Here is a 14,217-nt window from a genome sequence, read left to right on the forward strand (position 1 = left end):
TAATGCAAACATGTTGTTGTGTAATAAAAACATGTTGTTTAATACAAACATGTTGTTGTGTAATACAAACATGTTGTTGTGTATTACAAAAATGTAGCTGTGTAATAGAAACATGTTGTTGTGTAATACAAACATGTTGTGTAATACAAACATGTTGTGTATTACAAACATGTTGTTGTGTAATACAAACATGTTGTGTAATACAAACATGTTGTTGTGTAATACAAACATGTGGTTGTGTAATACAAACATGTTGTTGTGTAATACAAACATGTTGTTGTGTAATACAAACATGTTGTTGTGTATTACAAAAATGTTGCTGTGTAATACAAACATGTTGTGTAATACAAACATGTGGTTGTGTAAAACAAACATGTTGTGTAATACAAACATGTTGTTATGTAATACAAACATGTTGCGTACTACAAACATGTTATTGTGTAAAACAAACATGTTGTGTAATACAAACATGTTATTGTGTAATACAAACATGTTGTTGTGTATTACAAAAATGTTGCTGTGTAATACAAACATGTTGTGTAATACAAACATGTGGTTGTGTAAAACAAACATGTTGTGTAATACAAACATGTTGTTGTGTAAAACAAACATGTTGTGTAATGCAAACATGTTGGTGTGTAATAAAAACATGTTGTTGTGTAATACAAACATGTTGTTGTGTATTACAAAAATGTTGCTGTGTAATAGAAACATGTTGTTGTGTATTACAAAAATGTTGCTGTGTAATACAAACATGTTGTGTAATACAAACATGTTGTTGTGTATTACAAAAATGTTTCTGTGTAATACAAACATGTTGTGTAATACAAACATGTGGTTGTGTAAAACATACATGTTGTGTAAAACAAACATGTTGTGTAATACAAGCATGTTGTTGTGTAATACAAACATGTTGTGTAATACAAACATGTTGTTGTGAAATACAAACATGTTGTTGTGTAATACAAACATGTTGTTGTGTATTACAAAAATGTTGCTGTGTAATACAAACATGTTGTGTAAAACAAACATGTGGTTGTGTAAAACAAACATGTTGTGTAATACAAACATGTTGTTGTGTAAAACAAACATGTTGTGTAATACAAACATGTTGTTGTGTAATACAAGCATGTTGTGTATTACAAAAATGTTGCTGTGTAATAGAAACATGTTGTTGTGTATTACAAACATGTTGCTGTGTAATGCAAACATGTTGTGTAATACAAACATGTGGTTGTGTAAAACATGCATGTTGTGTAATACAAACATGTTGTTGTGTAAAACAAACATGTTGTGTAATACAAACATGTTGTTGTGTAATACAAACATGTTGTGTAATACAAACATGTTGTTGTGTAATACAAACATGTTGTTGTGTATTACAAAAATGTTGCTGTGTAATACAAACATGTTGTTGTGTAAAACAAACATGTGGTGTAATACAAACATGTTGTTGTGTAAAACAAACATCTTGTGTAATACAAACATGTTGTTGTGTATTACAAAATGTTGTTGTGTAATACAAACATGTTGTGTAATACAAACATGTGGTTGTGTAAAACATACATGTTGTGTAATACAAACATGTTGTTGTGTAAAACAAACATGTAGTGTAATACAAACATGTTGTTGTGTAATACAAACATGTTGTGTAATACAAACATGTTGTTGTGAAATACAAACATGTTGTTGTGTAATACAAACATGCTGTTGTGTATTACAAAAATGTTGCTGTGTAATACAAACATGTTGTGTAATACAAACATGTGGTTGTGTAAAACAAACATGTTGTGTAATACAAACATGTTGTTGTGTAAAACAAACATGTTGTGTAATACAAACATGTTGTTGTGTAATACAAACATGTGTATTACAAAAATGTTGCTGTGTAATAGAAACATGTTGTTGTGTATTACAAAAATGTTGCTGTGTAATACAAGCATGTTGTTGTGTAAAACAAACATGTTGTGTAATACAAACATGTTGTTGTGTAAAACAAACATGTTGTGTAATACAACATGTTGTTGTGTAATACAAACATGTTGTGTAATACAAACATGTTGTTGTGTAATACAAACATGTTGTGTAATACAAACATGTTGCTGTGTAATACAAACATGTTGTGTAATACAAACATGTTGCTGTGTAATACAAACATGTTGTGTAATACAAACATGTTGTTGTGTAATACAAACATGTTGTGTAATACAAACATGTTGCTGTGTAATACAAACATGTTGTGTAATACAAACATTTTGCTGTGTAATACAAACATGTTGTGTAATACAAACATGTTGTTGTGTAATACAAACATGTTGTGTAATACAAACATGTTGTTGTGTAATAAAAACATGTTGTGTAATACAAACATGTTGTTGTGTAATACAAACATGTTGTGTAATACAAACATATTGTTGTGTAATACAAACATGTTGTGTAATACAAACATGTTGCTGTGTAATACAAACATGTTGTGTAAAACAAGCATGTTGTGTAATACAAACATGTTGTTCTGTAATACAAACATGTTGTTGTGTAATACAAACATGTTGTGTAATACAAACATGTTGCTGTGTAATACAAACATGTTGTGTAAAAATGAATATGTAAATATTGTGTATTTTGTCTCCCCGACAGCTGTGTCCGTGTCTCAAGTCACCGTGTCTGCTCAGCCTGTGAGAAGCACAAGCACCGCTGCCACCACAACAACAACAACAACAACAACATTGGGCAGCGTGCACAGGGGCGTGGCCAACACAACTACCAGCACGGCGGGGCCCAAGGAGAGCGGCAGGGGCGTGGCCAGGCCGCCTCCCGCCATGGCGCAGACCACCTGGCCGCCGCCTGCGGAGTCCTTCCCTCTGCCTCAGCGCTTCTGTGAGGCGTGCCAGAGGAGGGACATCATGTGGCCCCAGACCCAGAGGGGCCTGCTGGTGGAGCGGCCCTGTCCCAAAGGCACGCGAGGTAAGCCTTCTTTAGACCCTCCATGGTCTCGTGAGAGGACACCTTCTAAGATCTTGGATGTCAACAAAGTCACCTGGCAGCAACCAGCGCTCTCATTGGCTCCTGGCTTCATTGGCACAGAAACTTTGTGTTCTTGTTTCTCTGGCAGGCACAGCATCTTATTTGTGTGTCCTCTCCACCGGGACCTGGCACCCCAAGGGCCCCGATCTCAGCAACTGTACCTCCCACTGGGTCAACCAGGTGGCCCAGAAGGTGAGCGCCCAACCATTATTGATGTTTTTCTTCACACCCGCCACCGCCAGGGTATTTGTGTCGCCTAAAATGTTTGGATTAGTGCTGCAAAGCACATATTACCTGGACTATAGAGGTATATAAGCCACACCCACTTTTTCCATACATGAGCCGCACTGGACTATAAGTGGCAGATATGTATGTTGTGAAATGACTTATTTACACAGAAATGTTTATTTACATACCTTCATTGTTCCCAAACGGTTTCTGTAACAGGGCAGTAAAACGGCTGTTCAAACAAAACAGAATTCATGGTCATGGACCCACTGGAAGTCGTTGTAATAACCAAATAGGGCTGGGCAATAAAACCATATCAATATTTAGCACGATAGACATGTACCATAGTCTAGACTATAGAACGCACCCGTATATAAGACACACCCACTAGATTTTGAAAGAAAACAATATTTGTCCATGTGTTAGTCACACCGGACTAAAGTGGAAGATATATATGTTGTGAAATGACTTATTTACACAGAAATATTTTATAAATGTTTATTTACATACCTTAACTGTTTCCAAACGCTGTCTGTAACAAGGCAGTAAAACGGCTGATCAAACAAAATGTCAGTCATGGTCATGGAGCCACTAGCTGTACAAGCTAGCTCTCCAATCAGCTAAACAGACTCAATAACTCCACGCTGACGTTTTGCTGAATTCACTGAGGAATTTGTGAAAGTGAAACAATACAAAAAGAATGTAAGTTAATAATACTAACACAGACACTTGTAAAGGTGTTAGCATATTAGCTAATGCTAATGATGCTAGCTTGATTACATTTCAATAGCAGGTACAAATATGCATGAAAACACTCCTACAGACATCACACATGGGACACTTTAGTAAGTAAGAATAGTTTGAGTTATATTGTAAAACTTACAAACGTTGCTTGGAGTGATGAATGAATAATCTATACGAGTAGAAACGCTATGGACGGCTAGAAGACAGAACCACACTTCTACTTCCCGTTGAGCGTTCAGTCTAGAATAGTTTTAGTTATATTGTAAAACTTACAAACGTTGCTTGGAGTGATGAATGAAGAATCCACGCAAGAAGAAATGCTATGGACGGCTAGAAGACGGAACGGCACGTCTACTTCCGCTTCAAAGCTTTAAACAGTAAAACAAAATCCACAGCACCCACAGCACCCACAGTGAGCGAAGTCGCCCGAAAGATATTGCCGTAGCACAAACAATAACACACCATTCAAGTGTTTATGCATGTGTTTAGTAAAACTGTTTGCATTATGAACTTCAGCGAGGAAAAATCCATCAAATAGCCGCACCATCGTATAAGCCGCAGGGTTCAGAGCGTAGGACAAAAGTGGAGGCTGTTAGTCCAGAATTGTTCACTAATATTTGTGTCACGTTAAATGTTTTGATTAGGACTAGTTGACTAATGGACTGGTCAGCGACTATCAATAATCAATCAATATGGTAACGATTAGTTGAATAATGGACTGGTCAGCGACTATCAATAATCAATCAATATGGTAACGATTAGTTGAATAATGGACTGGTCAGCGACTATCAATAATCAATCAATATGGTAATGATTAGTCGACTCATGGACTGGTCAGCGACTATCAATAATCAATCAATATGGTAATGATTAGTCGACTCATGGACTGGTCAGTGACTATCAATAATCAATCAATATGGTAACGATTAGTTGAATAATGGACTGGTCAGCGACTATCAATAATCAATCAATATGGTAACGATTAGTCGACTCATGAACTGGTCAGCGACTATCAATAATCAATCAATATGGTAAGGATTAGTTGAATAATGGACTGGTCAGCGACTATTAATAATCAATCAATTTGGTAACGATTAGTCGACTCATGGACTGGTCAGCGACTATCTATAATCAATCAATATGGTAACGATTAGTCGACTCATGGACTGGTCAGCGGCTATCTATAATCAATCAATATGGTAACGATTAGTCGACTCATGGACTGGTCAGCGACTATCTATAATCAATCAATATGGTAACGATTAGTCGACTCATGGACTGGTCAGCGACTATCTATAATCAATCAATATGGTAACGATTAGTCGACTCATGGACTGGTCAGCGACTATCTATAATCAATCAATATGGTAACGATTAGTCGACTCATGGACTGGTCAGCGACTATCTATAATCAATCAATATGGTAACGATTAGTCGACTCATGGACTGGTCAGCGACTATCAATTATCAATCAATATGGTAACGATTAGTCGACTCATGGACTGGTCAGCGACTATCTATAATCAATCAATATGGTAACGATTAGTTGAATAATGGACTGGTCAGCGACTATCAATAATCAATCAATATGGTAACGATTAGTCGACTCATGGACTGGTCAGCGACTATCTATAATCAATCAATATGGTAATGATTAGTCGACTCATCATGGACTGGTCAGCGACTATCTATAATCAATCAATATGGTAACGATTAGTCGACTCATGGACTGGTCAGCGACTATCAATATGCAATCAATATGGTAACGATTAGTCGACTCATGGACTGGTCAGCGACTATCAATGATCAATCAATATGGTAACGATTAGTCGACTCATGGACTGGTCAGCGACTATCAATGATCAATCAATATGGTAACGATTAGTCGACTCATGGACTGGTCAGCGACTATCAATAATCAATCAATATGGTAACGATTAGTCGACTCATGGACTGGTCAGCGACTATCAATAATCAATCGATATGGTAAGGATTAGTCGACTCGTGGACTGGTCAGTGACTATCAATAATCAATGAATATGGTAACGATTAGTTGAATAATGGACTGGTCAGCGACTATTAATAATCAATCAATATGGTAGCGATTAGTCGACTCATGGACTGGTCAGCGACTATCAATAATCAATCAATATGGTAAGGATTAGTCGACTCATGGACTGGTCAGCGACTATCAATAATCAATCAATATGGTAACGATTAGTCGACTCATGGACTGGTCAGCGACTATCAATAATCAATCAATATGGTAAGGACTCCTGGATTATAAAACCTTCAGATAATCAGCGGCTCCAATTTAGCGGTCACCTTTAAAATTGAGCGTGTGAAATAGTTAGTCAAGTGCTGACTATCAATACAAATGATCACTTGATTCAGAAATATTGATCTGTGCTGTAAGTCTTGATACAAACTAAGTCGTGATTTGCATGAAAACAAAAGACATTAATGGCCGCAGCGATAAAACAAAAGAAAAAGAAGACATGTTGTCAAGATGAAGGGTTATTAAAAATGCTGACAAGTACATAAACAAAGGATAATTAAAGTGATTTTTTTACACAACTTTGTCTCTTTCTGGTTAGCTAGCGGGCTAACACGCTAACTTTTGAGTAGTGCATCTTCTCCAAGTCCGACATGTTTGATGAACTATCATCACAAAATCCTTTTTGGGTGTTGTTTACAAATTCAGAAAATGAGGCAATAGTAGTTTTTGTGTGGTAATATTAAAATAATTGATACAAAGCAGAATTAGATGACTTTCACTATTCTTGCTCTAATCCAGGGGTTTGTAACCTTTTTACCTTAGGGCCCCTCTCAAATATTAACACTGAATTAGTCATCTTACTATTTTCATCATTTTCAATAATGATACCCAACGATATGAAAGCACAAATTGTATTATTTATTGAACACATAAACCTCAGGCTGATTAGAAAACTCAATACTACCCAAATATGCTGCATAAAAATACATTTACGTACAATTATGTTGAGCTAAAATAAACTAAATTAATTAATAATAATTTAATTTACAAACAAATGTTTTCTTAACTAAACTGTCAATAAAATGTAAGTGGAAATGCAATTATTTGCATTATTAATAAGTATAATTGTATTGTATTTATTTAATTTAACTATTTTTATTGTGTTTGATTTGATTTGATTTGATTTGATTTGTAATTGTTTTAATGTATTTAATTGTATTATTATATTTCATTATTTAAATATGCTGTATAAAAATAAATGTACGTATTATTATGTTGTGCTAAAATCAAATCAAATAAACAATTAATAATTTAATTTAAAAAACACATGTTGTCTTAACTAAACTGTCAATAAAATTAAAGTGTAAATGAAATTACAGTTTCACCACTCTAGTGTCAAACTGTATTATTTAAATTATGTATTTATTTCATTTAATTTAATGTAATTTAATTTAGTTGATTAATTTAATTTTAACTATATTTATTGTGTTTGATTTTATTCAAATGTATTTGTAATTGTTTTAATGTATTTAATTGTATTTTTGTATTTAATTATTTAAATATGCTGCATAAAAATACATGTACGTAATATTATATATTTATGGCGGCCCTCTAGGGGGCGCTCACCTTTCTGTGGTGTGACATAAGGATGTTATTTACTATTTATTATTATGATTTATTGCACTTTGGTAAACACGATTGGTTTGGCGCTCGCAGATCCGCAGCGGCGAGAACGCGGCAAACTTGGCGAACGAGTTGGCGAAGCACACCAAGGGTCCGATCTACGCCGGAGACGTCAGCTCGTCGGTGCGCCTCATGGAGCAGCTGGTGGACATCCTGGACGCTCAGCTGCAGGAGCTCCGCCCCAGCGAGAAGGACTCTGCTGGGCGGAGCTTCAACAAGGTAGCCACCGCCTCAAACCTCACACCTCACACCAGCTGCAAGTGGAACCTCCAAAGTTGAACTCAAGTGCTCCTCTTTTTTTTGTTTTAACTATATAAAAAAAACATCAGTAAAAATTTGAAATAACATGTAGTTTGAGATGAAACACTCCTTAAAGACACACACAAACACACACACACACACACACACACACACACACACACACACACACACACACACACACACACACACACAGTTGACTGCCTGGCTGAGTACAGAGGAGCCAGGTGAGTAAACACTATCACTACTGTTAGTCTGCAGGGTACTGTGGCAATAAAGAACACAACAGCTGAATTCAGTCGCTACTACCAAGTACTGATGCACCTGAAATCAAAAGGTATCTTATTTGGATACCTTTCTTGTACCTGACTCAAACACTTGGCGGGTAAACAAGCGTGTTTGTAGCAGACTGCCTCAAAGTGTTGTTGTCATTTGACGTGCGCACAAAGCAAACACGCCTATTAAGTACTCAAAGTACTTTTCACAATGCGCTAGCTCAATGCTAATCCACATTCATCATGTCATATGCATGCTACTGATTAGCATTAGCGATTTTACATGGCGTTCTTCAACACCTCCAAATGTGAAAACCAAACAGTTGATATGTGATAAGTAATAATACATTGTACTATTACAATAATACATATGTTAATAATACAACACCGCACATTTCAATAATTTTAGTCTTTAACTTATATTTACTTTATATTCTTATTTATTCCTCTATTTTTTGTAGTTATGATACGTTACCAAATATGGAACGATGTGAACCTTGTATGATTTATTTGATTCTTTAGTCATCCCATTCTATTGCTGTTGTTATTTGTGGATACTTTGTATTGTTTATTCATATTTCTCCATGTTTTTCTGTGTTTTAGTGATCATTTCCTCTTGTAACTCAGCCAATGTTTTTTCTAACTATTTCCTTTGGGGATCACTGACGTTTGTGTAAGTGGAAGTATAAACACGTTGGATTTAATGGCAAAGACTACTTCCTGGCTAACAGACCTCGGACAAAGTGAAGTAAAAACATATTTGAAAGTGATACTCCGAGGTGTAAGAAAATAAAATACTACAACTGACAGCACAATTATTAATATTAGCTCTTAAATGTTACATTGTATTATTAAACAAATAAACATTTATTGACACATGAACACACTACACGAGGACTCTGGCGATTAAAGCTTGCTAAATTTGACCAGTAGAGGGCGATAACGCTACATCTTAGGTTTAATTGTGATGAGTCACAAACATTGTGTGCAATGTTTGATGTTGTTTAATTTCTATATGCGTAAACTTTTGTAGTTTATTGTGTGAACATTTGAACAATAAACCTTCTATTTGATTTATGTAAAGTATACAATCAACATTATACTTTTGCCATGTTTATTTTATGAGTATACAGTGTGTTCAGTCTTAAGTGAAGGAAGAAGTGTCAAGAAATAAAACTAAGGAAAGGAAACAATTTAAAAGAAGAAACATCAAAAACTTCTGGAGCTTCTGTTTCTTCAATGTGTTAACTAGCTGCACATGCTGGAAACAAGTAGCGAGGGCAGAAACATACAATTATTGAGAGTGTTGAAGTTTTTGTTGAACTTGAATCATATATTTGTTTTGTGGCCATGAATGAAACGATGGAGGTTCCACTTGAGTAGTTTCCTGGAGTCTTCCTGCCCGATGTGGATTTACTTCTGACAAACTGAGCGATCACCACAATTGTTTGTGTGTCAGACATCAAGTCATCTTGTTTCTGATCTCTTCTTTTTCTGGTGGAATTGTAACAAAAAGCTTCAAAAGCGAGAGCGGACGTGCAGGGCGTACACCAAGGTACAGGTGCCCCCCCGACCTTGCCTGCTGCCCCCCCTCTGTGCTACCTGTGTCCTATTCTCACCTGTGCTGCACTCAAAGCCTTCTCACTTCTCTCTCGCCCACTCGAGGTCGTCTCTTCCTACGCGGGAAACATTGTTGCACTGGAAGTTTGGTATACCGCACTTAATATAACCATAAAAGAAACTTCCAGAAAACTGTCCAATAACTAAATACTTCCATTGAGACGCCTGCAAACCTCCGTTGCGATGAGGACAAAAGTAACATAATGCTACTCTGTATTAACTATTATAACTATAATTTGTATTATTTATAATAATTACATTTATTTTTTTATGTATTTAATTTAATTATTTTATTTAATTATTTAATTTAATTTAGTTTAATAATTTTATTTTATTTTATTTTATTTTAAATTGTTACATTTATTTAATTATTTGTTTAATTTATTTTTTATTTAACATAATTTAATTTAGTTTAATAATTTGATTTTAACTATATTTATCGTGTTTGATTTTATTTTATTTTATTTTAAATTGTTACATTTATTTAATTATTTGTTTTATTTATTTTTTATTTAACATAATTTAATTTAGTTCAATAATTTGATTTTAACTATATTTATTGTGTTTGATTGTATTTAATTGTATTTTAAATTGCTACATTTATTTAATTTTATTATGTAATTTAATGTAATTTAATTTAGTTTAATAATTTGATTTTAACTATATTTATTGTGTTTGATTTTATTTAATTAAATTTGTAATGTTTAAATTATTTTATTTTATTTATTATAATGACATTTAGTTCAATCATTTAATTTTAACTATTTATATTGTGTTGGATTTTATTTTATTGTATTTTAATTGTTTTAATATTTTGGATTTTATTTCATGTAATTTAATTTAGTTTAATGATTTAATTGTAACTATTAGGGGTGTGGGGAAAAGATCGATTTGAATTCGAATCGCGATTGTCACGTTTTGTGATTCAGAATCGATTCTCATTTTTTTTAAATCTATTTTTGTATTATTATTATTATTATTATTATTATTATTTTTATTTTTTATTTTTTTAATTAATCAATCCAACAAAACAATACACAGCAATACCATAACAATGCAATCCAATTCCAAAAGCAAACCCGACCCAGCAACACTCAGAACTGCAATAAACAGAGCAATTCAAATCAAATCAAATCAACTTTATTTATAAAGCACATTTAAAATTGACCACAGGGGTAGCCAAAGTGCTTTACAATGGGCAGGTTCAAAGATAATACGACAACCGAGCAAACACAACACAACACAACACAAACAGAGCACGATAAAAAATAAATAGATACAATAAATAGAAGTTAAAAACAGGTTGACAGCAGGTGTATTATGGGACGCCATAGCAGGATGGACATCACTCAGTGTTAAAAGCCATGGAATAAAAGTATGTTTTTAAGAGAGGAGACACAAACACCACACACAACAATTGAGAGGAGACACAAACACCACACACAACAATTGAGAGGAGACACAAACACCACACACAACAATTGAGAGGAGACACAAACACCACACACAACAATTGAGAGGAGACACAAACACCACACACAACAATTGAGAGGAGACACAAACACCACACACAACAATTGAGAGGAGACACAAACACCACACACAACAAACCAAAAGTAGTGAAACAAAAATGAATATTATCAACAACAGTATCAATATTAGTTACAATTTCAACATAGCAGTGATTAAAAATCCCTCATTGACATTATCATTAGACATTTATACAAATAAAAGAACAAGAGTGGCTTACACTTGCATCACATCTCATAAGCTTGACAACACACTGTGTCCAATATTTTCACAAAGATAAAATAAGTCATATTTTTGCTTCATTTAATAGTTGAAACAAAAGTACATTATTGCAATCAGTTGATAAAACATTGTCCTTTACAATTATAAAAGCTTTTTACTCTGCTTGCATGTCAGCAGACTGGGGTAGATCCTGCTCAAATCTATGTATTCCATCAATAGAGTAGATCCTGCTGAAATCTATGTATTCCATCAATAGAGTAGATCCTGCTCAAATCTATGTATTCCATCAATAGAGTAGATCCTGCTGAAATCTATGTATTCCATCAATAGACAATCCTTTTCAATCGGGAAAATATCCTTTTTGAATCGAGAATCGTGTTGAATTGAAAAAAAAATCGATTTTGAATCGAATCGTGAGCCCGAGAATTGATATTTAATCGAATCGTGGGACACCCACGGATTCACAGCCCTAGTAACTACTGTATATCTATCATGTTTAATTGTATTTATTGTATTTTTTATTGTTTTATCTATTTAATTTAATGTTTTAATTTAGTTTAATGATTTAATTGTAACTATATTTATCATGTTTGATTTTATTAATGATATTTTTAATTGTTTAAATTTATTACATGTTATTATTTAATGTACTTATTTAATGTAATTAAAATAGTTTAATGATTGAATTGTAACTATATTTATTGTGTTTGACCACAACCATCTCATGTGCACCGTGATCAACTATGAGTCTACTTCACAGGAAATACATATTTAGATATACATATAGATCCTTGCATGCACACACACACACACACACACACACACACACACACACACACACACACACACACACACACTTTCTGACGTCACAAGTAACATCAGGGTGTTTATAACAAGTCAATAACATTTCATCTAACCAGGAAGAAGAAGAAGAAGAAGCTGTTGTAGCGTGCATACACACACAACATCACCTGCATTAATAAAACCTTTGTACATTTAAAGTTTTATATTTTTCATGGATTTCAGTGACATTCATAACAATTCATCTTACATCATTTTCACACACACAAAAAAGTGTTGCATCGTCAGTAATGTGTCATCAAACTGATTTTATGCAGGGTGGGCGTGTCTAACTTACACATGGTGGGCGTGTCTAACTTACACATGGTGGGCGTGTCTAACCTTCACCGAATGGGCATGACTACTTTACAAGTGGCGGGCGTGTCTAACTTACACATGGTGGGCGTGTCTAACCTTCACCGAATGGGCATGACTACTTTACAAGTGGTGGGCGTCTCTAACTTACACGTGGTGGGTGTGTCTAACTTACACGTGGTGGGCGTGTCTAACTTACACGTGGTGGGTGTGTCTAACTTACACGTGGTGGGTCTGTCTAACCTTCACCGAATGGGCATGACTAATTTACAAGTGGTGGGCGTGTCTAACTTACACGTGGTGGGTGTGTCTAACTTACACGTGGTGGGTGTGTCTAACTTACACGTGGTGAGTCTGTCTAACCTTCACCGAATGGGCATGACTAATTTACAAGTGGTGGGCGTGTCTAACTTACACGTGGTGGGTGTGTCTAACTTACACGTGGTGGGTGTGTCTAACTTACACGTGGTGAGTCTGTCTAACCTTCACCGAATGGGCATGACTAATTTACAAGTGGTGGGCGTGTCTAACTTACACATGGTGGGCGTGTCTAACTTACAAGTGGTGGCCGTGTCTAACTTACACGTGGTGGGCGTGTCTAACCTTCACCGAATGGGCATGACTAATTTACAAGTGGTGGGCGTTTCTAACTTACATTTGGTGGGCGTGTCTAACTTACACGTGGTGGGTGTGTCTAACTTACACATGGTGGGTGTGTCTAACCTTCACCGAATGGGCATGACTAATTTACAAGTGGTGGGCGTGTCTAACTTACACGTGGTGGGCGTGTCTAACCTTCACCGAATGGGCATGACTAATTTACAAGTGGTGGGCGTGTCTAACTTACACATGGTGGGCGTGTCTAACCTTCACCGAATGGGCATGACTAATTTACAAGTGGTGGGCGTGTCTAACTTACACATGGTGGGCGTGTCTAACCTTCACCGAATGGGCATGACTAATTTACAAGTGGTGGGCGTGTCTAACTTAGACATAGTGGGCGTGTCTAACCTTCACTGAATGGGCATGATTACTTTACAAGTGGTGGGTGTGTCTAACTTACACTTAGTGGGCGTGTCTAACTTACACATGGTGGGCGTGTGTAACTTACGCGTGATGGGCGTGTCTACCGTGCCTGGGTGGGTGTGTCCTCGGGCTGAATGAGAGAAAAGGCGAGTAAAAGAAGTCTTGAGTGCAAACGGGAGAAAAGGAGAATATTTCAGCAGCATGAAGCTTCTTTTTTTTTTCTTTTTTTTTTCAAGTTTTTATTTCCTCATGTGTTATTTTTATTTTGTACTTTATTCCTTCCAGCCACAGTCAGCTGGGAGGAATAATCAACACCTGGATCCGTGTCATAAACCTCTTTTAATGTCACCATCGCACATCTGGAGTCTTACAATCTTCACTTTTATATTCCGCTCATGTTGGTTGTTTTAGTCACCGCCTAACATCTGCTGGGACAAGAGGGTTCACTCCAAC

General features: G+C 35.5%; 1 protein-coding gene across 9 annotated transcripts in view; it reads left to right on the forward strand.

Moving 5' to 3' along the window:
• The window catches only part of adgrl2a (adhesion G protein-coupled receptor L2a), a 252,691-nt gene that overhangs the window by 176,827 nt on the left and 61,647 nt on the right, over positions 1 to 14,217 (forward strand). For 7 of the 9 annotated variants that reach the window (XM_062028640.1, XM_062028632.1, XM_062028634.1 and 4 more), the window contains 4 exons: positions 2,638 to 2,964; positions 3,113 to 3,216; positions 7,712 to 7,897; positions 9,728 to 9,766. In XM_062028640.1, the coding sequence (XP_061884624.1) occupies positions 2,638 to 2,964; positions 3,113 to 3,216; positions 7,712 to 7,897; positions 9,728 to 9,766 (656 nt within the window). The remainder of the gene's footprint in view (positions 1 to 2,637; positions 2,965 to 3,112; positions 3,217 to 7,711; positions 7,898 to 9,727; positions 9,767 to 14,217) is intronic. The other 2 variants (XM_062028633.1, XM_062028641.1) reach the window with 1 other exon arrangement.

This window comes from Entelurus aequoreus, linkage group LG19 (assembly GCF_033978785.1).
Source record: "Entelurus aequoreus isolate RoL-2023_Sb linkage group LG19, RoL_Eaeq_v1.1, whole genome shotgun sequence".
In the NCBI taxonomy this organism is placed as follows: Eukaryota; Metazoa; Chordata; class Actinopteri; order Syngnathiformes; family Syngnathidae; genus Entelurus; species Entelurus aequoreus.